Source organism: Alosa alosa, chromosome 10, assembly GCF_017589495.1.
Source record: "Alosa alosa isolate M-15738 ecotype Scorff River chromosome 10, AALO_Geno_1.1, whole genome shotgun sequence".
Classification (NCBI taxonomy): domain Eukaryota; kingdom Metazoa; phylum Chordata; class Actinopteri; order Clupeiformes; family Clupeidae; genus Alosa; species Alosa alosa.
In genome coordinates, this window is record NC_063198.1 from 17,663,862 (window position 1) to 17,690,236 (window position 26,375).

At 40.7% G+C, this 26,375-nt stretch overlaps 3 protein-coding genes across 4 annotated transcripts in view; 1 reads left to right on the forward strand and 2 right to left on the reverse strand.

Annotated features, from left to right (window-relative positions):
• kcnab2a (potassium voltage-gated channel subfamily A regulatory beta subunit 2a) overlaps positions 1–12,051 on the reverse strand; it is a 137,161-nt gene extending 125,110 nt beyond the window's left edge. For both annotated transcript variants that reach the window (XM_048255928.1, XM_048255925.1), the window contains exon 1: positions 11,880–12,051. The gene's annotated coding sequence lies outside the window, so the exon portion shown is untranslated. The remainder of the gene's footprint in view (positions 1–11,879) is intronic.
• A 2,694-nt stretch (positions 12,052–14,745) lies between these two features.
• Positions 14,746–18,880, reverse strand: park7 (parkinson protein 7). The gene is made up of 4 exons (XM_048255121.1): positions 18,644–18,880; positions 17,844–17,945; positions 15,395–15,454; positions 14,746–14,949 (listed from the first exon to the last, which is right to left on the reverse strand). The coding sequence occupies exons 1-4, from the start codon at positions 18,731–18,733 to the stop codon at positions 14,761–14,763; spliced, it is 441 nt and encodes a 146-aa protein (XP_048111078.1). The 5' UTR covers positions 18,734–18,880; the 3' UTR covers positions 14,746–14,760.
• A 3,541-nt stretch (positions 18,881–22,421) lies between these two features.
• On the forward strand, positions 22,422–25,933 carry LOC125301765. Its single transcript, XM_048254493.1, has 4 exons — positions 22,422–22,974; positions 23,077–23,217; positions 23,546–23,632; positions 25,859–25,933. The coding sequence occupies exons 1-4, from the start codon at positions 22,630–22,632 to the stop codon at positions 25,931–25,933; spliced, it is 648 nt and encodes a 215-aa protein (XP_048110450.1). The 5' UTR covers positions 22,422–22,629.
• Positions 25,934–26,375: the final 442 nt, after the last annotated feature.

The window sequence follows — 26,375 nt, forward strand, 5'->3', positions numbered from 1 at the left end:
TTTTTCCTAACGTGAGTGCCATTCAATCCATCAGTGCCAGTTTAAGCCTGCTACGCCCGCAGCGCGTGATTCAGTGAAAATGACTTAGAGGAGATGGGCGGGGGAACGGTTAGTGGGGGTAAAGAAGCAATGATGATAACCCAGGCAGTATTCATCGAAATCACTAATAGCTTGTGGAGCACGGAAAGCATGTGGATACATTTTGTGATGACATGGAGAGAATGCATGTCTAAGACAGTTCTCCATGAGTGGTATCTGGAGAGCTTGCACCAAGAAGACAGACGTACTAAAAACCGTTACTGCAATGGATGCCAACTGAAATTTTAAACAGCACTTTAGCATGAATTTTATCACTAGAAATCGCTAGATGATTATCGTCTATCACTGACTGGGGGGAAAAAAAACAAAAACTCAAGGCCATAATGATTTGACCTTCTTCCTATTCCATGATTGTCAGGGATCAAAGCACTGCTATGAAATGTGAGTAGACCTATCCCTCTTATTAACCTGAAAACTGTATCTCCTGCAAATAGACCTATTCAGCATTAGTGCTAGAATCGAATGAGAACAAAGTCACGACAACTGAACAAAGAGCTTAAATTCATCAGCTGGGGGAAAGCGATCTGGATGGAACTGCTAGTCCAGTCAGTGGGGTTACTCAAGCATGCACAATGTGCTGGTGCACACTCAAGGCTTGCCTACATCATTAGGATAACCTTTCTGGAATATTCTTTGGCTTCCCCCTCAATACCGCTGGCTAGCTTGCCTTGTGACATTCACTGCATGCAAGTAGAAAGCATGCAAACTCATCACAAGCTAAAGACATCCAACTTCAATCCAACTGACCGGCCCCCATAGCCTCTGGGTCACACACAGTACAACCGGCATGCTCTGCACTTCCAACACTAAACCCTGGAAAACAGAACCGACACGGAAATGTCAGCGCAGAGGCAGTGCCCTATTCGACCATTGGGGAGAGAGACTATAATGTTCATCTCAGTTTCGTCCTTCTGGTTGGATCAGTGCACGCCTCGCTGTGGCCCCATAGCCTGGAGCTGGAGAGAGAGAGAGAACACCCATTGAAGCAGCAAAGGCAGTAACAGCAGCAGCAGCAGCAGCGGCAGTGTTGCGCACCAGTGCAGCGAGCGGGCCAGCAGCACGTCTTAGTGGCAGGCTGAGAGCCAGCATCAGTCGTGGCTGCTAAGATGGCATGACACATCGCCTATATTGTGTGTGTGTGTGTGTGTGTGTGTGTCTTGAGTGACTATAAGGTAGCCTGCTCTTGTGCCTAGTAGCTAGCTCCATGGTATCCTTGAGGGGGTTCAGTGACCCATCACAGAAAGCGGAATGAATGGGGCCAAATGGCCCATCACAGAAAAACAGCTGACATGGGAATGAATGATGTGGTAGTAGTGTGAAACTCATGAGAATGAGACTCTTCAAACACAAGGGGGAAAAAAAGATAGTTTCAACCAACACATTAAAGTTGATTGCAGACGCAACTAAAGCGATATGCAAATTGTTCAAAATATTTTACTATGGTAACATGTTCTTAAATAGGCCAGCTTTGGTATCAAGTCCCCTCTTCACACTTCCATTATCAATAATCGGATGAATAGGTATACCCGTCCCCATATATATTCCCCTGTCCCCACACATATACCCCTGTCCCCATACATAACATATACCCCTGTCCCCACACATATACCCCTGTCCCCATACATAACATATACCCCTGTCACCATCCATAACATATACCAGTGTTGCGCGGTATGCCCGAAATTAAGCGGTCACCCGCGGTTATGAGTCATAAACAAAATATTTTAATGATATTCGGGTCATTTGCAGGCGGGTCAGTTAAAATTAATTAAATATACATTTTCTACAAATAGGCCTACTTAAAATATCACGAGAAGGCTAGCATCAATACAGTAAAGCATCAATACAGTAAAGTCAACAGTAAAGAAACAAGACGCGAGTTAAAATAATAAAGACACCCCTTCAGGAAAAGCGATATAGGCTATGGGAAATATTGAGAAAAGTTGTTAAAGAAGATGACAGTAGTACAATATATGGTCTAGGCCTACTTCTTGCGAAGCCATTTAAAAGTATGACAGCCAAAACGGACAGCCTGCAGGAATAAATGTTATGGCACAGACTACACAGCCATATCTACCGGTATGTATAGGTTCGCGCATGCATAAAAGTTACCTTAGGCCTACTTCGTTGTGTTTGTGACTTTAAACAGTGGATGTGCTTTAGTAAAGCTTTGTGCTTCATTCAGCATTATAAACCAGTTCTTACGGTAACGTTTTGACCAGCAATGTATCTGTCTTGCCTACCTTGCCTCACCATTTCTGTTTTCGAAAGAAAGATGTAGCCTGTCCATGGCCTTCAAATCTTATCCTAGTGTTAATCCTTGGTGGTTGCGTGCGTGCTTGCGTTCTTATTCTCATTCTCTCTCCTGCGCTTATGTCCTGCATGCCTACTGTGTGTAGTTCTACTGCATAACGTTTCGCAAATAAATTAGTTTGTTTTACAGAAATGACCTACTGTCACACTGCATGCAGGCTATAACCGAAAGCACACATTTTGTAAATAAGCGGGTTGGGTATAATTTTGTCCTAGTTAATATTCGCGGTCCGAGTTGCGGTCGGGTTGATTAAAATATCGAGCGACCGCGGGCCTGACCAAACCCGCACAACACTGACATATACCCCTGTCCCCATACATATACCCCTGTCCCCATACATAGCATGGTCACATAGGGCCAGTCACGTCCAGCCCTGCAAGACATCCTACATCCTGTGCAGAGGCCACGAGATAAGCACTAATGATTAACCCTCGGATGGAAGCCAGGGGAAACCGGGGGGGGGCTGCTGCTGGAGGCATCTGCCAACCGTCTTGCACTCGCCTCATGACCAGCTGGGCAGTTTAAATCAGCCGGTCGATTACTGGGGATGCTAATGCCCGCTGTCAGTCCCCAAGCAGCATGCAAGAGGCCGCTGCGATTCAATAACCAGAGACAGGGCAACACCACCAAATGCTGACGCTAGAGCCACAGATTTGGGAATGGGGACACACAAACACACTTCAGAGGGAGATCAAATGTCCTCCTTTCCTATTTTTATGGACCCTTTCAACAAGGTAAACACAAACAATGCTTGAACATTCTATTTGGGTCCCAATCTACTTCCTCTGCATTAAGATAACATATGGAATGTTAAAAAGGAAGTCTTGTGGGGCCAACTATGATGCTGATAATGGAACCCTCTTGAAAGGGTCCATAAACAAAACCCACAACGCTGAGTCTATTTCTTATGAAATGAACCACCACTAATTTTTTCATTCCCTATGCTATTAACAGCTGCAGCATACAGACCTCTGCTGCAAGATGATCTGGGTTTCCACCTATCTGTTCCAATACATTGAGCAGGCTAAAGTTGAAACCTTTTCATCAGCCTGACCTATTACTAATCCATACTTCTCCCTCATACTGCATGGGGATGTAGGCTACTTATGAGCATGTAAAAAAATTACATGCTATTGGTCTTCCAGGTCACTACCGATTTTTTTTCTACCAAATGACAGGCAAGAAACACACAAATAGAGGGTCCTTGTGCAGGGCTATAAAGGTCACGTGTGTGGCAGTGGAGGGTCTAATATGGAGCGAGTGATTATAGAACAGCGGGGATGAACGTAATTCCTGATGGCAGCGGCATCATTGTGTCTCCTCGGGGACTGGCAATGAGAGTGAGCAGGGGAAGGTGGCAGAGATGACAAAAGAGGTCAATTAGCCCTCTCAGCACCCCAGCGGTGTGAACGGACAAGGGACATAAAGCCGGGACCCAAAGGTCAGAGCATTATCAAGGTCACAGAGGATTTTAAGTGTGGAGAGTATACCTAGGGTGTGCATTCCTGAAAGCCTCATTGAGCAATCAAAGATGAAACAAAGAGAGTGTTTAAACAGTCTGCTTCTGCTAGGGCTGCTCCAATATGGCAAAAATCATAATTATTACTTTGGTCAATAACGACATTACGATCATTTAACACCATCACTAAATGATTTTGGAAACATCATCCATGCGTTTTTCTGAAAGCCTCAGTGAGCAATCAAGATAATCAGAGAGAGAGAGAGAGAGTGTTCGAAATTATCTATCATTTGAGAACTGTGGTTCTTCTGCACTAGTGAAAAAGTTGAAGGTAGAGTTTGAAAAGACCGCAGACTAACATACTGTAAGCTAGCTATGCAAATGATTCAACTCCACCTAAGTGCAAAAAAACATACATACACCCTATACAAATCAATAGCTCTTCTTCACATTAAAAGGTTGACACATGAAATACCAGTCTATGGAGGAGGATCTATGAGCCTCTCCATCTTCAACCCCTACATCAATCTTCAGTTTAATGAGTCCAGAAACAGGCCTAGATCCAGAAAGATTTTGTTTATGGAAATACTAATTAGGTGATTCCTGGAGGAGTAGACACAAGCCAATTATTGTTATCATCATGTGCGCTGCATCGGCAGACAGAGTTCACCATTTCTCATTAACCCCTCCAAAATGAAATGATTGAAAATGTCACAGAAGTCAGTCTGATGAGTCATGGCAATTACCTTGCCATGATATTTCCAAAAAATAAATGTTGTATCTCACCAGGAGCAAAACTTCAATGACACAAAAGCTGTGGCACAAGGCATTTGATCTGATTTCTTTTTTTTTTTTTTTAACTAAAAGTTTCAAATGCCTCAGGTACATGTACCAAAACCCATCTCTGACAGTTTTAGCAGACCAAAGTCAAAGTCTTTCCCAATTAATTTATGAAGGTTGCACAGTGATTAATTAAGCCCAATGTTAATTACAACCCCAAAACAGAAAAAGTTGGGACGTTGTGTAAAATGCAAATAAAAACAGAATGTGATAATATACGTAAACCCATATTTAGCAGCAAAATGGACATAGACAACATATCAAATGTTGAAAATGAAAATGACTATTTTATGGAAATATATGTTAATTTTGAATTTAATGCCAGCAACATGTTTCAAAAAAGTTGGGACGAGAGCATGTTTACCACTGTGGTGCTTCACCTCTTCATTTAACAAAATTCTGTAAATGTTTATGAACTGAGGAGACCATTTACTACAGTTTTGAGAACAAAATGTTGTCCCATTAATCCCCAATATAGGATTTCAGTTGCTCAACAGTATGGGGTATTCTTAGTCATGTTTTTCATTCCATTATGCACCTAATTTGACAAATCTGGACGGCAGACAGGCTATCTTAGCACCTGGACTCTTCCTCTATGGAGAACTACTATTTAAATATGTGCAGAATTCATTTTGGCATTGCTTTCCTGAAATATTCAAGGTCGTCCCTGGAAAAGACATTGCCTGGATGGCAGTATATGTTGCTCAAAACTTGTATACATCATTCAGAATTGATTGTGCTTTGCCAAATGTGCAAGATGCCCATGCTGTAGGCACTTATGCTCCTCCACACTGTCAGGCCATCCTTAAAAATATTCTTGTTTGCAGTAACAGCCAAAAAATAAAAAAATGGGTCGGTAGGTAGGTCAATATTTTTTTTTTTCAAGATTCAAAGTTAAAAAAAAATTACAATTTTGGTCATGGTGATTACGTGAGGTATGAATTTAAACAATTGTGCATATTGTGACGTAACTGACTGGGTCCTCAACCCGTGCCTTCAGGCTTAGCATCACTGCAAACCTCAATCTGATGCAGGTTATGTAGACCAGCCTTTCTCAAACTTCTTTTGACCTGAGGCCCAGTCATGGCAGACTTTGGGGCCATAAGGCTCATCTACACGCATTACCTACCCCACTCCCTCAAATCAAATTGTCATTATCATTATCACAATCATTATTATGCCTAGATTGTTATACATGCACTTTCACTTAAATATTTTGTGACATGCACATCAGAGGACTGCTTTAGTAATGTAAGATATAATTAGTTTCATTACTTTTGCATGGTTGCATGATGCTTGCATAAGAAAAATAAATACTTCTCAAAACAGCAACAATTATATAGGTGCTATTGTTTTGGGATGTTTCCCTCGTGCAAAGCATCATACATTGGTATGGAGAAAAAAAAACATGTTTTTAATGAAGTTTAATTTGAATGCCTGAATGTAAGGATTCAGGAAACACAATACCAGCTTTTTGGCGAGCAGATAGGGCGTAAATCACTGATCTGTTGATCTTTAACAGATAGAAAGAAGGCTACAATAGCTTTTGGCCACGTTATATTCAAATTTGACTATACAATACTCAGTGCTATACAGTGTATTATACAGTCTCTGCTCTGTTTCTATGGAAGTTCCAAAAATCAACGTCGTTCTATCAAGTGTCGTTAAACAATTAAATAGCATTCAACAGGTTGAAGCGAAGCTTTGATACCAACGTTATTGATTATTTTCAGTTTCTCTCACAAGAGGCATGCATTGAATGAACGCTCATACCACCACTTTATTGTATGGCTCCATGTTTAATGACATCGATAGCAGAAACGTTTGTTTTCCTTTTTTTGTTTTTGCCCGCGGTATCTTTATCAACTTCGCAGCAAATTATCAGACGAAGAACCGGGCCTAATTTCACTCCACGACTCCGCGGACCATCTTGCGGACCCATATTTTGAGAAATACTGAATAGACCACAACCAATTTCAATTCTTCAACACGGTCACCGTTAGACTAGAGGTGAGAATGAATGGGAAAAGATCTGGGCACAGTTCTTCCAGAACCGTGCCAAGTAATGAGCGTTATCGAGATGTTTGTGTGAATGAAACGGCGTGATAGGCCATAGTGTGACATCGTAAACCAATGGTGTACAGATGACGCCACAGGGTTTTATTTAAAGAGCCTTCGTTTGTATGTAGGCAATTTATATTCACAATACTTAGGCCTACTAAAATAAATAGTATTTTATTTGTATTGGTTGTTTAGAGTAAAAAAAATCGGTCGGTCTTAGCATGAAGTTTACAACCCGGCAAGTCGGTCGGACTAAAAGGGGAAAAATAAATATGTGGGTCGGTTCTAAATTGACAGGGTCGGGTCGTGGTTACGCAAACGAAAATATTTTTAAGGATGGCCTCATAGATGTTGGGTTTCGAACTGAGCACTAAAACAAGTTGGATAGGTTGGATACTTGGATAAGCCCTCTCCTCTTTAGCCCAGATGAGTCCATGATTTCCAAAAAGAATGGCAAACTTTGATTGGTCTAACCACAGGACCTTTTTCCACATTACCTCAGTCCATTTTAAACAAGCTCAGGCCCAGATAAAAGGGTGGCATTTTCTGTATAATATCTCAATGCAATTTTAGCTGTTACAATGTTGGCTGCAGTTTTTGAACTGATATTAAATTGTGCACATAGACAATGGTTATCAGAGGTTTTCCTGAGCCCATACAATGACAGGTCTGGAAACAGGTCTGGTATTGATGCAATGCCATCTGAGGTCCAAAAGACCACGGCCATCCAATGTGTTTTTCAGCTCTTTCCCTTGTTTGCAAAGATTTCTCTGGATTCTCTGAATGTTTTAATAATATTATGTCCTGTAGATGATTAACTCCCCAAATACTTCACAATTTCATGTTAAGAAGCATTAAAATGACATTGTTTCATCATTTGTGCACATAAGTTTACACAGTGATAAATACCCCTACATCTTTACTTCTAAGAGTCCCTGTCTCTCTGGGATGCTCTTTTTCATACCCAGTCGTGTTGCCACTTACCCTAATTAGTTGTGAAACATTCTTCCCTTTGTTTTCTTTATCATTACACAATTTATCCAGCATTTTGTTACCCCGTCCCAACTTTTTTTGAAACATGTTGCTGGTATCAAATTCAAAATTAACATATGTTTTCCACAAAATAGTCAAATTTGTAATTTTCAACATTTGATATGTTGTCTGTGTCCTTTTTGCAACTAAATATGAGTTTAAGAGATTTGCAGATTACACGTTTTACACAATATCCCAACATTTTCTGTTTTGGGGTTGTAGATTTGAAGTATTATTGACAAAACACTAAATGATCTGACTTATTTCCCTAAATAGGCTACTTCAGGACTATGAAAAGCAATAAAGTATACAATAAATCACTTGCTAAATTCTCTAGTTAAATGTGTTGTCAACAATACTTCTCTAATACAAATTGTTTAATTCAGTTAATTGCTATCCTTTCGCCAAAGTCACGGCCTGCACATTTATGCAGACCATCAAAAGACCAGCTAAGTTTAGACTGACAGGCCTAGATGCACACTTCTGAGTTTTTGCCTATATCCAATCTTTCACAACCTGTTTACATCTACGTCTCAAACTGGCCCAGATATCTGTATTTACATGGACTGACTGAGTAGCAACAGGTCATAAATACTCTGAGGTAAAAAGTGTTGCCTTGAGGTAACTCTGAGGTAAAAACCTTGCAACTGTGATTTGACATGTCAAATATTTTGCAACAGCTGGCAATGTGTCTGCAACGGTTTCGTCTTGAATGATGGGTGGGAATTGGCCTGTGGGTCTACAGCAGGGGTCCCCGACCTTTTTTTCCTCCAAGAGCTACTTCAACAAAATGAACATGGCCGAGAGCTACCCATGTTTTATATTAGTAGCATGTAAGTGACTTTATCAGATTTATGAACATTTTCTTTTAAACTTTTGAAGAGCTACTCAGAAACAAGTGGGGATTCGGGAACTACTGGTAGCTCGCAAGCTAGGCTACCTGTTGGAGACTCCGGTCTACAGAATGACTGGGCCACATTGACAAAAGATGTCTTGTGCCAGGTCTCAAAAGTTTATGTGACCTGCCTCCCACTGTACCATTTTAGCCCTAGTGGCTAAGCCCTGGGGGGCATGTTTAGCATGACTGAGCGGCCCTGCTCTGGACAGCAACAGTCTTTTTTCCATCAGGCAATGGAGAGGCTCAAATCACAGGATGCACCAAGGACCCCAGTAATTGTATCTTTTAGCGGATGAGTCAGAGTGAGCTCAGGCCCGGCTGGGAGAGACTTTAGCCCCGAGCTCTTTTCTGCTGCTCAAGCAGCTAATAGTGTGTGTTGGCATTTAGGCTATGTGTGAGAGTGGACACATAGCGTTCTAGAAGCATCTCTCGGGAAGGACATCAGGGTGAGGATGGCAATGACATCACATCTCACCATCATTTTCATTATTAACATACTGTATGTCTTAATATTTATCAATCCGTATTGTAGCACCATAAAAGTTTAGTATTTTCTTTTTTTCTCTTCATATTACTAAAGTAGCGTAAGCCAATCAACACAACAGTGACCCATTTTTGATGCCATGATTTTACCAATGATGGTTTTTAATACAGCACAAGGTAAAGCAGTCACTACAGTTACAGTCACTATTCTGAAAACTGCATGAAGAGAGGCTTCAATCTAACCCAGCTGATTTATGTGAAGTGGCTACGGTCTTCACACACGCATGCAAAGGGTGTTTTTTCACACGTTTAACACAAGGCCCTCTCTCTCTGCAGCCTTTACAGGAAACACGCTACGAGCCTATATCATCAGGTTATCACAGGAAGGTTTGAGAGCTTCACTGTGACAGCTGGTGTTGCTGCAGGGTGCAGGATGGAGTGAAACCCTGTCATCTCTCCAGTTGGAGGGGACAGTGCCAGGACGGTCTGGGTGGCCCCAGGTGGGCCCAAGCAGAGCAGAGCCGCTTTTGTTGCAGGGCAGTGCACAGATCTCAACGATGAAGCAGATTTACTGCTGTTGTTACCCATCTAAAGTAAAGATGAGCATTACCGAATTTGATATAGTAAGTACTAGTGCACATTAACAAAAAAAAGCTCTCAATATGTTCTTACTGTCTAGAGCGTGCAATAGGTGTCTTTCAAGTGCAATAATGTTTTACACTTGACCATGCAAGTAAAATGCTTACTTTATCATAGACAGATATATATATTTGTGTATTTAAAACCGTTATTAGCATACCTTGTGTGTGTTGTCTCAGGGGCTGCACAGCATATTTCATTGTATTACTTGTGCAATGTCAATCAGTTACACAGATGCAACAAAATCAGCCTCCTAGTTCTATACCATATAACCTCAGCACAAGGATAACGTAACACTAGTTTCTGCTTACACTGCACAAAGACACGATTCAGACATATTTTTCTTCTTCTGTTGTGCCTGCGGCAGCAGTTCTTAAGGTAAAATGTGTCCTTTCAGCTAAATGCTGAAGAAGGACTCCAGTGCATGTGGCCTTAAGAGTGAACTGAAAATTGTGGTCAAAGCAAGAAGACGACTATAAAAGTGTTAAGATTGCACAGGACATGTGACCTTCATGGACCACTGTGAGAAATAGTAGCCTATAGTGTGAACACTATCTCTCATACATACACATAGCTTCAATGCATCATAATTTTCATCTTACTGAAATAGAAATAAAAATAAATACTGTACAAGTCAAATGTTCCCATCCAACTGGTTCGTTTTGTTCAGATTATTCCACAAGTAGGCCTATAGTGTGTGGATACCCCCTGTGTTTTCCTAGCACTGCAGCCTGGGGGGTTTTCTGCCTGGTTGTTTTTTAGGCCACTGTTTTATTTTTATAAGGAGGGGAAATAAAGGTGTGAGAAGTGTTGCCCTCATGTTTCCATGCCCTGCTGACTGTGTTCTGGTTCAGACCACGGCTTATTTAAGGATGAGTAAGACGACGCTGTCTATTTTTAATGTGGCTCGCAATGCAGTTTGCCAGAATACAGTATAGTGAGAGGAGAGATGAGATGAGAAAGGGAAGCAACAGAGAGCAAGACAGAGGAGAGAGAGAGAGATGCAAGGATTGCCTTACTTCACTACTGAGGCAACAGTATCTCCCTCACACACACAGTTTTCTGGCTCCTCTTCCTGTGTCACGTAATTTAAATTTTGTGTCTGTGGTTTTTCGACAAATATACCATAACCAGACTGATTTGGCCTTTTTATAAACAGACTGACGAATCATATTACACAAATAACATTGAATATGAAGTTAAGCTGCAGTGGCAAACAGAGAGACACCACACCTCTTACCCAGGCCTTGAAACAAACAACCATCCAACACACACCGATTACTATGACTACCTGAGCAAATATGCTAGTGGTTTTAGGGTTTATCCTGTTTTTTGCATCCTTTAATATAGTAGGACATTGGACTTCATGAGCAAACCAGAATGCTTCAGATTTCAGTTGTGGTTTCACAATGAAGTCATTCACTTCACATTTGCACAGCTCAGATGACAGCTGACATTACCACACTTCGGCTGGATGGAAAATGGCAAAACATAAGTCTACTGAAGAGTCCAGAAGCTTTTCTGAGAAGTTCAATCTGCAACGGTGACGTATAGTCATGGTTAAATCACCAATGACTGCTGTCATAGCCTAAAGGACAGCATTATGCCAATACTACAATTGATTTTCAAATAATTGTATTAATCTACATATAATTTATTCCAGAGAGCATTGACAACAACGGTCCTCTTTAGTTAAAATAGGTCTAATTATCGCCTCGATAGGTAGCCCGTGACTGTCCACCAAAGGACTGCGGCAGAGAATACATCATGACTGATGTTTTCTTATGGATCAACCTAGCTAGCTATACCCTGTCGTGACAGATGGCTATCCGCTAATAAGGCATATCAAGAGCGTAGGTAGATGTCGATCAAACGAAATCATTACGACATAAATAGCTAATAAAATATGACATTATGCAAAATTAGCTGACAGAGTCGGATGTCCACATACGCATTTCAGAAAATCGCGGCAAAAACACCACTTTCCATCAATGGTTCTACAACAATAACGTTAACTTAGAATGGTTTGTGCCAGCAGGCTATGCTGAACTTACCTTAGACAACAGAGCTGCAGAACATAAACGAATGACTGCGTTCGCTGTAAATGAGACAATACAGACAAGCCGTAGATATCCTTACAGGATTTTAGTTGATGCCAACGAAGCACAAGAATCTCTTGTTTTACCGCTTTGACATCCCCACCACGCGCTACCGCACACTCACGCCCGTTTCTTGCAGAGGTGAGACGTCATTGGTTTGCCAGAGTGAGTCCTGTCCACGGCGAGTTAGTCATTGGATGATGGTAACGTCACTCTTCCAAGACTCTTATAATGATCACATTTCGACCAATAGTCTGTTAGATTGACAAAAGCGGCTCCTCCCAGTAAAATGTAGTCCGGTGTGCTGATAGGGTGATGGCTCATTTAAACATTGCACATGTACACACACACACACACATGCAATTGCACATGTACACACACACACACATGCAATTGCACATGTACACACACACACACATGCAATTGCACATGTACACACACACACACACACACATGCAATTGCACATGTACACACACACACACATGCAATTGCACATGTACACACACACACACATGCAATTGCACATGTACACACACACACACACACACACATGCAATTGCACATGTACACACACACACACACACACACACACACATGCAATTGCACATGTACACACACACACACATGCAATTGCACATGTACACACACACACACACACACACACACACACACACACACAGACAAATACACACACACACACACATGCAATTGCACATGTACACACACACACACACACACACACATGCAATTGCACATGTACACACACACACACACACACACACACACACATGCAATTGCACATGTACACACACACACACACACACACACACACACACACACATGCAATTGCACATGTACACACACACACACACACACACACACACACACACACACACACACACACATGCAATTGCACATGTACACACACACACACATGCAATTGCACATGTACACACACACACACACACACACACACACACACATGCAATTGCACATGTACACACACACACACACACACACATGCAATTGCACATGTACACACACACACACACACACACACACACACACACACACACACACACACACACACACACACACACACACACACACATGCAATTGCACATGTACACACACACACACACACACACACACACACACATGCAATTGCACATGTACACACACACACACACACACACACACACACACACACACACACATGCAATTGCACATGTACACACACACACACATGCAATTGCACATGTACACACACACACACACACATGCAATTGCACATGTACACACACACACACACACACACACACAATTGCACATGTACACACACACACACACACACACACACACACACACACACACACACACACACACACACACACACACACACACACACACACACACACACACACACACACACACACACACACACGATAGGCGGAGTCACTACAAAAGCACTTAGGAACATTAAAACCACAAATAATTTAACAAATTCCACCATCTCGCTCGAAAGATCTTGTAATCTTAACTATGACTTTCATTATTTGCAAGGGTATTTTTTCCCCTAGTCACTGTCACATCAAACTAGTATCACGATAACACCACCATAAAACCCTATCTAAAATAAACGGCATATATAGTTTCCATCAATCATTGCCCTCCTAATTTAGAAAAGGGGAGGAGGACAGAATAAAGACTCGGGGTCTAAAAATAACAGACTTTGTTTGCCTCTGCAGATACGTTGGCGGCGTCCTGGCATTGCAGCGAACTCATCCCAGACCATTAATAAATAGAGGGGCCCTTGACTATTGATTATGCTGCTTGGCTGACTTCCCATCCAGTCTCCCTGTTACACGTCTCCCTGGCAGCGACGGATGCGGTGTGCAGGTTTAGACCGCACCTTCTCCTCTTACATGGCCACCCCACCCTTCTCTGGCCAGCCAAGGCCAGACTGAATAAAGTGAAAGCAGATCACTACCGTTTGGAAAAGTCACAGGGGTCAGAGTGTCATCATCACCATCAATGGATTTTGTTCTTAAAATAAAACAAGGCCCTGACTGTGTCATCTTTACACTGCAGAAATAAACCTGCGAAGGACCTGCGATATCTTGTTTAGGTAATGGCCCGTCGTCATTTCAAAGATGAACAGTCAAGTGCACATTGCAATACTCATATATACTATGGCACAAGATGGCCACTGTGATGCATTTGCCAAGTGTTAAGGCTCATATGTATTTGAAGTATACTGTTTATTGATTTTATGAAGACCAGTAAGACTTAGAATGACACTGGCTTATGGTATTCCTATTGTAATCAATGGGCAGAAACACTAGTAATGTCTGGATAACACTGGGCGCTGGGTAGGTTCCCTCATTATGGATTCCTGTGGGGGCATCAGGCATTTTTCTAGGACGCCCTTAGCTCTGTTTCCCCGTGCCGCTCCGCTCGTCTCAGCCCTGCCACATGGGCCCCTCTGTCCTCATTCACTGTGTCCTTGTGAAGCCCTTGCCGTGCGTGCGACGCGACGCGCCTGCGCCGCCAAGACTCTACGCCACTGCCACACTTGTCTCCATTAACAGCAGTCACACTCGTTAGTGAATCCTGACGATAAAGACCGCCGATGCGATGAGTGACTGCCATCTTTTTACTGTGTCTTTGACGTGAACAGGTGCAGGGATATTGTTGGTGTTAAACTGAGACCTACTGTGACTTTGTTTGTCTGTGTTGGAGCACAGGTCTAGATCAAGGCCTTTAATTTGACAGCAGACATCTATGCTATCATTGAAGCTGACAACATCAACTTTAGTTCCTAAAAGCTGACTGTCAGAAAATCTGATATAAAGAGTGTTTTGTAGTATGTCTAGGATGGCTTGAGCAAATGTGTGACTTCATATGACGGTGAGATGGTTTGCCAGCCCAGCATCCAACAGGGGTGCCAGTACCTGCACAGATGGCTGCAATCAGACCCTTTCTGCCCTCCTGGTCCTTCAACACTTCCTTCACAGCTGTAGACTGTGGGGGGACAACAACACAACACACACACACACACACACACACACACACACACACACACACAGTGTGCCCAGACGCGCAGTGAGTCATCACACACTCGCACAATGAGCTCAGCATTATTTTGCACCATTCAGCACTAAAAGGCCACAGTGAGGAAATCTGCATTAATTATGCAGGCGTTGCATTTAGGGGAGATCATTGCGCATATTGATTGTGGGTGGACTTGCTTGGCCAGCCTGTTTGCCATTTAATAAAACTACAAGAAGCTAGTGTGGTACAAAGGAGAGGGTGAGTGGAAGGACTTTCCGAGAGAGAGAAAGTGATAAAAGAGAAAGATGCAGAGGAGAGGGGAGTGGGAGTGATTTGGTCTGCCTAAATGGATGGCCGTCTAAAAGCTACTCTAAAAATAGAGAGAGAAGAGTGCAGTGCTGATGCACTGGCTCACCTCTGAGAGGTTCTGGGCTCCTCCTGCTCCTCCTGGTAAAAGTACAACATCATACGGCCCCTGGGAAACACAGCACAATGTTCCCATGTCAGATAAACTCATCTAAATCATATAATGCACAGTGATTGCATGCGGACCATGTTATGTACATCTTCAGTGATTTGAAATATTCGAACAATAAGTGAGATTGTACTCTCTACGATTAATTCCACCAAATTTTGATAGGAAAAACAGAATTTTATTAATAATTTATTTGATACAAATACATCATTTCATATTTAAAACATCTGCAATCAATAAGCATAGTGTGAGTAATGTTGGTCTTAATCCTACCAACATACAGTAGTTGTATGTTGCTGATGATATATAATGTTGCATCTACGGCAATAAAAGTGCAAACACTACATTTAAAATTGCCTCAAAGTGCACAGAATAATTGAGCAAAAAACAACTTGAAGCACTACCATCCAACTAAAACACTGCAACACAGTCAATTTTGCCAATTTTGCCGAGTCATTGGTTGCATATTCCTGTTAATGTGGACTTTGCAATGGCTGTTGAGCTCTTCTGCTGACTTTTGTAAACCATGCCATTGCTAAATTTGATGACAATGTTCAATTCTTAGCTTTATTCTGAACACTTCATACCTAAATTAAGTCTTTGATAGCTTGTCCTGTATTGTTATATATCTACTCTGCAAATGCACTAAGCTTCAAACCAATCTACCACTGTTCAATTGTATAGACATACAGAGTTGTTGTGGTAAGGACAGTGCGGGAGATTTTACATTTAGAATTCTGAATAGCATTAGAATTCTGAAGAGAGAATATGAGTGTGCTACACTTGCTGCAGTACAAGAGCTCTTCATCAACCTCCAGAGGACTTTGGCTGTAAGTGCTACACTGAAGGTGGGATGACAGACTTGACCACTCCGAAAAAAAAAAAAATGATGGGGCTTTACCAGATGATGACAGACACCGGTGCCCACTGTTTTGTGTGACATGTATGATGCTTTGTGGATATTAGAACTGCACAGATTATTTCATTGTAATTCTGGGGCAATACGGGGGAGAGAAATTAACAGTGTTCCAAATTTGTTGTCATCTATATTGTTGCTGGTTGCTTGTCTGAGAAGGTAATAATAACTAGACATGCAAGAATCTAATAGACTTCAGTGTCAATATTAGGGCTGCAGCTATCGATTCTTTTTGGAATCGAGTATTCTTGTGATTATTTCATCGAGTAATCGGATAAAAAATAATTTTGCATTATTAAGTGCAATTTATTAATGCACAACAAATGTAATGCTGTAAACTAGCCCTAGTCATTTCAAAGTAAATTAATATATCTGTTTAATGTACATTTGTGCATCGGCAGCATTTACCATTACTACCAAATAACCTCCCTATACAATACAGTGCAGTACTTTAGTATTTTCATGTCTAAAATATTACTGTAGGCTACTATGCTGTTTTTTGTGTCCAAATTACTGTATTTCCTGCATAAGAACTGCAAATATTTCCTCCAAAACTGCAGTTGACACTTGAAGTAATGCAGTTATTTTTTTTTTTTAAGGGCTATAATATGTCTGGAGTAAGCCTATTTGATGAGGTAGCCTAACCTAACACTGTGTGTGTGTGTGTGTGTGTGTGTGTGTGTGTGTGTGTGTGTGTGTGTGTGTGTGTGTGTGTGTGTGTGCGTGCGTGCACACGCGTGCTCGAGGGAGAGAGAGAGACAGGATGAGTGTGTGTGTTTGTGTATTATTCACTTGCAATTTTACATGAATTATTTAACTACTTTAGGTTTCCACAACTTAACATCATATCAACTCACAACATTAGGCTACAGCTATTACAAATACTGTGCGTTCTAACTAGCTAATACAATAAATCAGCTAACATCAATGTCCATGTTGCCTTGTGTCGGCTACGTTTGGTGAGCGGGTATTAACAACTGGATGATTTCGGCTCAAATGTTGAATCCTTGTTGACATGTTGTTGTGGTACACCAGTTCTACTTTGCAGTGGACACATTGCACCTTGTCTTCTTTTCTTGAAATTTCTTGTTTGAAATGATCCCAAAACCTTGCCTCGAGGCAGAGAATTTTCCTCAATAATTTTTTGTAATCAAATTATTCGAGTTACTCGAGCAATCGTTTCAGCCCTAGTCAATATAGTTGATAAATGTGTATTTAAGTAAATAGCAAGATGATTTTATTGTTTTGTGATTGTGTAGTTTCAGTTAGTCAAAAAGACTTTGCCCATCATTCAATTAAGGGCCCCAATGTGCACTGCAAACCCCGCAGCTGTAACCTAATGTACAAAACTTCAGTGTTAGTAATACAGAAATTGTATGAGTGCATGTGTGAGTGTGTGTGAGAGTGAGAGAGAGAGAGAGAGAGAGAGACAGAGAGAGAGAGAAGTAGAGGCAGACAGAACACAGAACTCACCTGTTTGCGGGCATCCTCCAAGCTAGTATCTGGACAGATGAACACATCACGACTGCACTGGACCGGTTCCTTTCCAGTCAGCCCAGCTACAGTGACTGCAATCTACTCATAATACATGGACAAAATAATACTAATATTAATAATGGTCGTATGGTAAGAAATAAGCATATTTATTACGGTACGTGATTCTTTGGGTATACGTGCAGTTTGGGACACTGAACTGCACGTATACCGATACTTTGCATCATACAGTACTGTCTACTTCATGTGGCCCGTTATAGAGTGTATATTCCTCTTGGATAATCATTTTCCAGATGCACATCGCTCTGCAAACTTTGACATTTCTAGTGACCTCTCTCGGTTTACAGTGTCAGAAGGGGCCAAGTAAACTTCAAATGTTGAGCACTAGAAGCCCTTTAAACGGTTGCATTAGCACAGTTAGGTTATAAATGGTCATTAAGTATGAACAAAATGTAATTACTCTGCATATGTTTAGCTTCGAATATATTATCATTTCACAACAAATGCACAATTTGAATCTCCAGCGTATTTCACCAGCAACATCAGCATGCTAACTTACTAGCAGCTAGCTAAGTTAAGTTCCTAAAAATATGTGGTTTATACTATATTATGATTATCACTATATTGAATATCTGTTGTATTACACTCTTTGTTGTCATTGGTCACGTTTGTCTGCAAGTTATAGTAATGATAAGCAAGCTAGTAAGGGGTTGTCGACGTTGCTAGCTAGCTACCTCAAACACACCAAGGCTGCAGAATAAATAGCATACTGTACAAACCCCAGCTCTACGCATGACGTCCACCGGTATAACAGTTTCCATCTCCTCTGCACCCTTTGCCAAAATGACTAATGCACGCTTGCCTGTCATATTTTTGTAATATATTGCTCAGTGCAACTTGGTGCAGGTGTAGAAACTGTCTTTGGACCTCTGGGCGACAGACTCCGTACCCGAAATCACGCGTTCGTCCAACAGGTTACGTACGGCTACTCCTAAGGGACAAGTTTGCTGGGTTCAATCCAAGCGGCAACATTCTAATCTGAACAATGAAGCCTACCCGGAAGTTCGAAAAACTGCAATACATCGAAAATCCGCTAGGGACTGGTCCCAAAAGCGAGCAAATGTCCATAGACTCCCATGTTAAAATGTCCGTTTTCACAGCGTAAATACATGTTTTTAAAGCCTGGTCCCATGGACTTTTATTGTACTTTTCGGTAGTTTCCCAGTGCCTGACAACTGTGAGGGGGGTGAATTTTTTTCTAACTCATTAGTTTAGATCACATTTAGATATAAAATATATGAATAATTAAGGGCGTGGTCGGCTTGATTGACGGCTGACGTCGAGGCATACAGCAGCAGACGTTGCCAGCTGAGTGGAAACCCTGAAACTTTGACGTCTCAGCCATGATTATACACAAAGTTACCACATCCTTTCTGAACATCTTTATTCAAAAAGCTGACATAAAATGGTTTGCTAAGCTATTAATTGAAGCCTACTAACCGACACTTTCAGAAGACTTCGTTCCAGTTTTTTCAGGTAAGTGACATCCATTCCACTACTATTTCACGTACACTCTAAAAAATGATTCATGAGGTTAGTAGATGAAACTTAAAATAAACAACATTTTCAACATAAAAAAATAACTTTGTTACATGTACATGTATAGGTGAGTTGACAACTTAATTTAAGGAGTTTGTCAAACTGAAAAAGAAAAAATCTGTCTCAACTTATTAACATATGGATTTTCAACACACAGTCTTTCTTCCACCTAACAATAGATAATTATTAAGTTAGTGAAACTTGTAGATCTCGCGGATCAAACTTATAAAGCTGAGTAGCCTACTGGACTGAGCGTCAGAACCTTCCAGACCCGCCGGTCCACGCCTTTAGCAGAAATGATGGAACAGGATCCTGCACATCCGAAATCAAAGGTACGTGCTAAGTAGGCTATCACATTTATTTTTGTTTTACAAGCATCAGCTATCAAAATACGGCACACAGTGCATATACATTGTTGTCACATGACAGTACATATTATTTTAACGTTACAATTTGCCTTTTGCTAATGTGAACAGTTGAACAACACAAGATGGATTTTAGCTAGCTATCTAGCTGCCTTCCATGTTATCTACCTGAACCATTTGAAAATATGACCTAGGTAGTTGGCGTCTTCCAAGTTACCTGCAGCTCGCTCTAATTTGGAGTTAGTAATGTAACTTTTTAGCTATCTGGTGTCTTCAAATTTTGTTATGTTTTGTTTCACCGTGGCGGCTGAATGACCGTGCATTTAACATTTTAACATTAACGTTAGTTCACGTGGTACGCAAGTTTCCACTGGGTGTATGGAGATGAAAAGGCAGTGTCGGAGAGAGGTGTAACAAATTATTTTATTTTTTTTTATCTGAAGCCTATGTTCTTTGATTTTTGTGCTTCATAATGTTCTCCAAGGTCATAGACCAGTTGCACATTTTGATTTCGTTATTTGTTATGTAGGGTGGCTATTAAACATGATGCCGTCCATAGAATGCGTTACGCTTTATGTGGGGATGGACGGTGGGGGTGCGCGAAAGCAGAGTCAGGGTGTAGGTGGTGTAACGCGGAAAAACAAGTTTGGGAACCACTGGGTTAGGCCAGTTTTTTTTACTGTGCATAAGTTTGAGGAATCAATCAGTCAATCCGTGTCTACAAACCACATTTTAGATTTTGTTCATCCTTCATTTGCTTGAGCCATCCATAGCAGTACATAAGGTTATTATTATTTTTTTTTTTTTTTATTTAACAATGTTAGATAACGGACATGTGTCATTGCTTTGTATGTCCACATGTTGCGTGTCCACCTCATTTTCTTTGAGCTTGGGGGTTTTTTCTGTGTTAAATTTGAACAGTATGACACAATGATACAAAAGGCAGCATTATGATGGCAAAATAAGTTATTAGGCTACTGTTTGCTGGGAAAGCTGTGGCAAGCATTAGAGCTCTGAATCGCCTATAAATTGAGTAATAGGCCTACTTTTTTTACTTTAAAAATGAATTGTATCTGTAAAATGTGCAAATTTGAAACACCAAGAAAGACTGATCTCTTAAAAGGGAAACTTGGCAACTATTTCAACGTAATAAACCCGTTTAGAAATCATTTGGATGGTTAAATGATCTGTTTCGTGAAAATGGTGACTTTTCCCGCTGCCCCTAGTGTCCCCAGGCGGAAAACCAACCTTGCAACATTGAGACTACCGTCCAGGAAAGAGAAGTGAGATACAAGAAACTCGTTTTAAATCGCGTTTCTTACCTTGTAATATCCACATTGTCAGCCGAACTTATGCTAACCGTTTTGCTAGCTTGTAAACAAATCCATGTGCTTTATCGTTACCTTTTTCCACAGTTTGAAATAGCATAATGCACAATTTCTCCAGCAGAAGGGGAAATCCTGCCAAGTTTCCCTTTAAAGCATTATAGACTTAGACACGGCCATGATGGAAAATATTTTTGCCTTTCTCCTTGCCTTTATTGGGAGTGTTATTGCTCATTTAAAACATTAGGCAGCCTACGAACACATCTGTCAAGAAATCACATTTAATGAGCTAAATCAATTGATTAGAGTTCCCATACAGATGCGCAGATAAAACACAACCAGTTCCACAACCAGTTCCATTGAGCTATGCCAAAAGAAAAAGTGTGGGTGGGAATGCCCATGAAAATTGGGCTTTGCTTTGCCTCCTTCCTCTGATAGTTGGAGAAAGAATACCAGAGAGTGATCCAAAATGGCTGGTCCTTCTTAACCTAAAGGACATAGTTGAACTTGTTATTGCCTCTGTTCATACAGACTCAACTATGTTACCTTGACAGCAAGATTTCTGAGCATCGGCACAGATTCCTGGCAGCTTTCCCACAGCAAACACTAATTCCGAAGCATCATTTTCTAGAGCACTACCCACACTACCCACTTCTACAGGTTCCATGTATGTATCTGCTTGTTAGTTTGACAAAAATGATTTTAAGTTAAGACTGAAGACTTGGTGTGTAGTTTGTTAATTTAAAAAATATCAGTGTTGTGTGAAAGCCAGTTTCTTTCTGGATCAGTGTTTATGTTCTTTTTTGATATTCAAAGTTTAGAGGATTTGACTGGATGTAATCTGCTGTTACTCTAATTGAAGTGATATGGTTTCTCTTACAGATGCCCCAATGTCTCAATTAGCCAAACTCCGCATTTATTCTTCAGGACCATGACATTCGCAAACTGGACTTGCCTCATGGAATCCCCTAAGACTGTGGCTGAACTTGAATCAATTGTGAGAGACATTTGAGCTTAACGGAACTTAAGCTTTGCATTATAAGGATGCAGGTTTTGGAGATGAAAATGAGACTTCCATCCATACCTCCGACCATCCTTCAGTGACCTCCATCAGTCCTAACAGCAGTTGCTCTACTGGATCGGCTGATACAGTAATCCTCCCATCACCTGAACACACGACTCGGCGTTCTCAGTGTTGGCCTACTGAGTTTCCAATACCTCGTTTTGCCTATGACACAGAACTTGTGCTAGCCAAGAAATGAAGCTTTCAAAAAGAATGGAATTTATCTGGTATTTACCTCAATCCTCCCAGATATCCTTGAGAAAGTGGCTGAAACTGTCTTTCAGTATGGGGCCTACCCAACAAATGCACAATTGTCTGATGTTGCTTTAGCACTAGTTCAAAAGCATCCTTCCCTTAAAGAGCCGGGATCATATAATGGATGCTATGGATGGCTACAAAGACTAAAATATAAAATGGGAAATTATAGATCAAAACTGAGAGCGCTAGGATGTCCTGAAGTTGATGTGAACTCTATCGGAAAGAAGACAGCATGTGACCGAGCACCTGCAAAAAATATAAAAAAGCCCAGAAGGGCAGAGGTGAACTATTTACCCCCTCACCCACAAGGAGAAACTGAAGGAAGCTTGGAAAATGAGAGACTGAACCTGTTTGATGAAGTAAACAAGAGGGACAACCATCAGACCATCACGGAAAAGATGGCGAAGACTTTCTCCATTCGTAGGCAAGAAATCGTCAATGAAGCACCAGCAGTCAGTGACTTAATAGGCCGATGGCCTGTTCTTTTTGATGCAGCTCAGGTAAGCATTTTTTTTTCATAAAATGGTTTTGCAGGTTATGTGCTATATTGGGGTCAATTTTTTTAATATTGTGCCTTTTATTTTGTGCCTTTTATTTTACAGATAAATGAAGAATTCACACGCATCTCTACCATTAACCTGGCCAAACTGGACCAGTATTCCCCAAAAATAATGGCCTTGGTGTCCTCAGAAGGAGGGGCTGCAAAAATAAATATTCAGCGAATAAAGAACATGTTGCTAGAGGTATGAATGAACATAACAGTTAATTTCAAGTAGAAAACAACTTTTTCCTTATAGGTCATGGCAAGGCCTCGTAGCTCCCGGCCTATATAATTACTAAAACAGGAAACAAAACAAGTTAGATTCAAAAGCAGTCCTTAGATTAAAATGGCTCTTTAAAACATTTGTTGAAATACTAGCAATTGAATTGAGTTATAATAGGTTTCTTTCTTTATCAATTTTATTATTTCATTTTCCAGGGTATCACTAATTGCTATAGTCCAGTCATCCTTCAGCTATTCTCAGTGAGAAGTGGTAATTATTAAAAGCCTGTCTTCAAAATTCTTCTTAGGATGATTCTGTGGAAATGAGAAGAGAGGTTGCTATTTGTGCCATCATTGTGTTCCTAAAAGAAAAGGAGGAAGACCTCTTCAAAGAGGTAAAAATCTGAGTAGTGTATAGTGTTGTGCATAAGTTAAAAAGCGTAACTTTTAAGCCAAAATGTATCCTAACGTGTTTTGTGAATGTCCCCTAGTCAAACTTTCGGTTTTCCTTTAAAACCATAATTATTGCGTCGAGCGCCACTTTTTAAGCTTGTCTGTGTTGTCATTTTCGGGTCAAATGGCCTTTTGAATGGGAGTCGTAGGGGCACTACTATTTTGATACATGATCATTTTTCAACACATATTTTTTAAATAGCAATTTTTTTACATTTTTAAAACACGAAGAAGGCTCTACAAAACATGAAACTTTGATCAAAGTATCATCAGTGTCTCTACACATGAACTTGAGCATTGAGAACATTGTTTGTGTACACAGAATTTACTAAAAGAAAGGTTTTGAACAACTCACTTGGTTTTCTGCTTTCGCCACCATCTTGCCAGTCAATGAGTGAGTTTTCCAGAACCTTTCTTTTTAGTAAACTATGTGTACACAAACAATGTTCTCAATGCTCATGTGTAGTTCATGTGTAGACACTGATGATACTTCGATCAAAGTTTTATGTTGTGTTGAGCCTTCTTAGCGTTTTAAAAATAGCATTTTGACGCGATCATGTATCAAAATAGTAGTGCCCCTACGATTCCCATTCAAATGGCCATTGGACCCGAAAACGACAACACGGACAAGCTCAAAAGTGCCGATCAGACATAATTTTGCTTTTAAACTAAAGTTTGACTCGGGTACATTCACAAAAACACCCTGGGATGCATTTTGGCGAAAGTTACGCTTTAAGACACCCATGCTAAAGTTTATTTTTAAATGCCAGTTATTTCATGGATCCAGGATATTATGCATCCTGATAAAGTTCCCTTGGCCTTAAGAATTAAAATAGCTCCACATCACATACCCTTCACCATACCTAGAGATTGGCGTGGAGTACTTTTTATAAGATCATCTCTCAATGCGAATCAAACCAGCTATTATTTCTAACTGAAATAAAACCATGCCAATCTCTGGGTAGGTGAAGGGTGGGGCTATTTTAATTCCAAAGGCCAAGGGAACTTTATCAGGATGCATAGTATCCTGGATCCATGAAATAACTGGCCTTTAAAAATACAAATCTGCCTGCTTCTATGGGAATTTAAGATAGGCGGTTCCTTACTTATGCCCCCTGTATTTTAAGGAATACTATTAAAAAAATGTTTTCCTCTTTTTAGTCAACTTTAGCATGGGTGTCTTAATTTATTATGCACAGTGCTGTATATTTAAAAACACTGTACTATTTTACTCTGATATTAAATATGATTATTTAAAGGAGAATTCCGGTGTGATATTCACCAAAAGTGTGTCGAAACATGATATCGAGTGTGAACGTATGTCTCGTAGCTCATCTCGGCTTGTCCCCTGCACTCCGAAATCTGGCGCTAGTTAGCCGATGCTACCAACAGGTTTTCAAAGGGGGTGCCTCGGGCACCAGCCTAGCCATGCAAATAAATCACTGTTTTACACCATTTAGGAGGCTCAAAGTAGCTCCACACTTCATTGGTAGACTTCCGAGGGCCCTCACATTTAAAACGAGACATTGAGAACTTTAAAAAGCACTGGTAGTTTATTTACAAGATGATTTATACAGACAGTACCTTCAGGAAGTTTACCGTTTGCCGCCATCTTGAATTTAGTCACTATTTAGTTCAAATAATTCTGTAGAAATGCATGGATTCCAGTTGCTCCCTGTAGCAGCAACTGGAATTCATGCATTTCCACAGAATTATTTTTGGAATCTGATCCCTTATCATACCTGTTCATTCAGACACGCCGACTTATCATGACTAAATTCAAGATGGCGTGAACGGTAAACTTCCTGAAGGTACTGTCTGTCTAAATCGTCTTGTAAATAAACTACCAGTGCTTTTTCAAAGTTCTCAATGTCTCGTTTTAAATGTCAAGGCCCTCGGAAGTCTACCAATGAAGTGTGGGAGCTACTTTGAGCCTTGTAAATAGTGTAAAACAGTGATTTATTTGCATGGCTAGGCCAATGCCCGAGGCACCCCTTTGAAAACCTGTTGGTAGCATCAGCCAACTAGGGCCAGATTTCAGAGTGCAGGGGACAAGCAGAGATGAGCTATGAGACATAATGCTCACACTCGTTATCATGTTTCAACACAATTTAGGTCAATATCACACTGGAATTCTCCTTTAAAACACTTACTTTGCTTCTGATTAGGATGATGGGGACATTACCAACGACCTGATGAAGATGTGCCTTGCTAATGGGGCTGATCTACTCAGCTCAACCTAAGCTATCCAAAGGGAGTTGAGGCATACTTTTGAGGTATTTCAAAAGATATTCCTTGAGCTGGATGGTCTGAAAAGCTAGCCCAAGGGTAATGTCTCTAAAAAATAGGCTGCTGTGCTAAAGATGTGAAGAATTAAGCTGCTGTCATTGAGTTCCTCAGAAAATGTATCAATGATATGGCAAGTTTTTTTGCTCATACAGAAGTCTTGCACTGTTGGCATGCAATTTGATATGTTTTAATCCAATTCTGTATTTTTTTTTTTTTTTTTATTATTATTATTTTTTTTTTAAGAAAAGCAAAAAAGGTACAAAGTAAAAGTTCCATTGCCTTACAAAGTTCCTTTTTCCATACTGTAAGTTGAATGATCTGGAAAGCTATAGCCCAAAGGTAATGTATCTAAAAAATGTTCCTCAGAAAATGGATAACAATGTTGTTGCTTATACA

Excerpts from the sequence above, each read along its gene's own strand:
- park7 (XM_048255121.1), bottom strand. The coding sequence starts at position 18,733 with ATGACAGGCAAGCGTGCATTAGTCATTTTGGCAAAGGGTGCAGAGGAG. Across the intron at positions 15,455-17,843 it reads TGGAGGATGCCCGCAAACAG|GGGCCGTATGATGTTGTACT; the intron begins GTGAGTTCTGTG and ends TGTGTTTCCCAG. Across the intron at positions 14,950-15,394 it reads GAGCCCAGAACCTCTCAGAG|TCTACAGCTGTGAAGGAAGT; the intron begins GTGAGCCAGTGC and ends GTCCCCCCACAG.
- LOC125301765 (XM_048254493.1), top strand. The coding sequence starts at position 22,630 with ATGGGAAATTATAGATCAAAACTGAGAGCGCTAGGATGTCCTGAAGTT. Across the intron at positions 23,218-23,545 it reads TAAAGAACATGTTGCTAGAG|GATGATTCTGTGGAAATGAG; the intron begins GTATGAATGAAC and ends AATTCTTCTTAG. Across the intron at positions 23,633-25,858 it reads AGGAAGACCTCTTCAAAGAG|GATGATGGGGACATTACCAA; the intron begins GTAAAAATCTGA and ends GCTTCTGATTAG.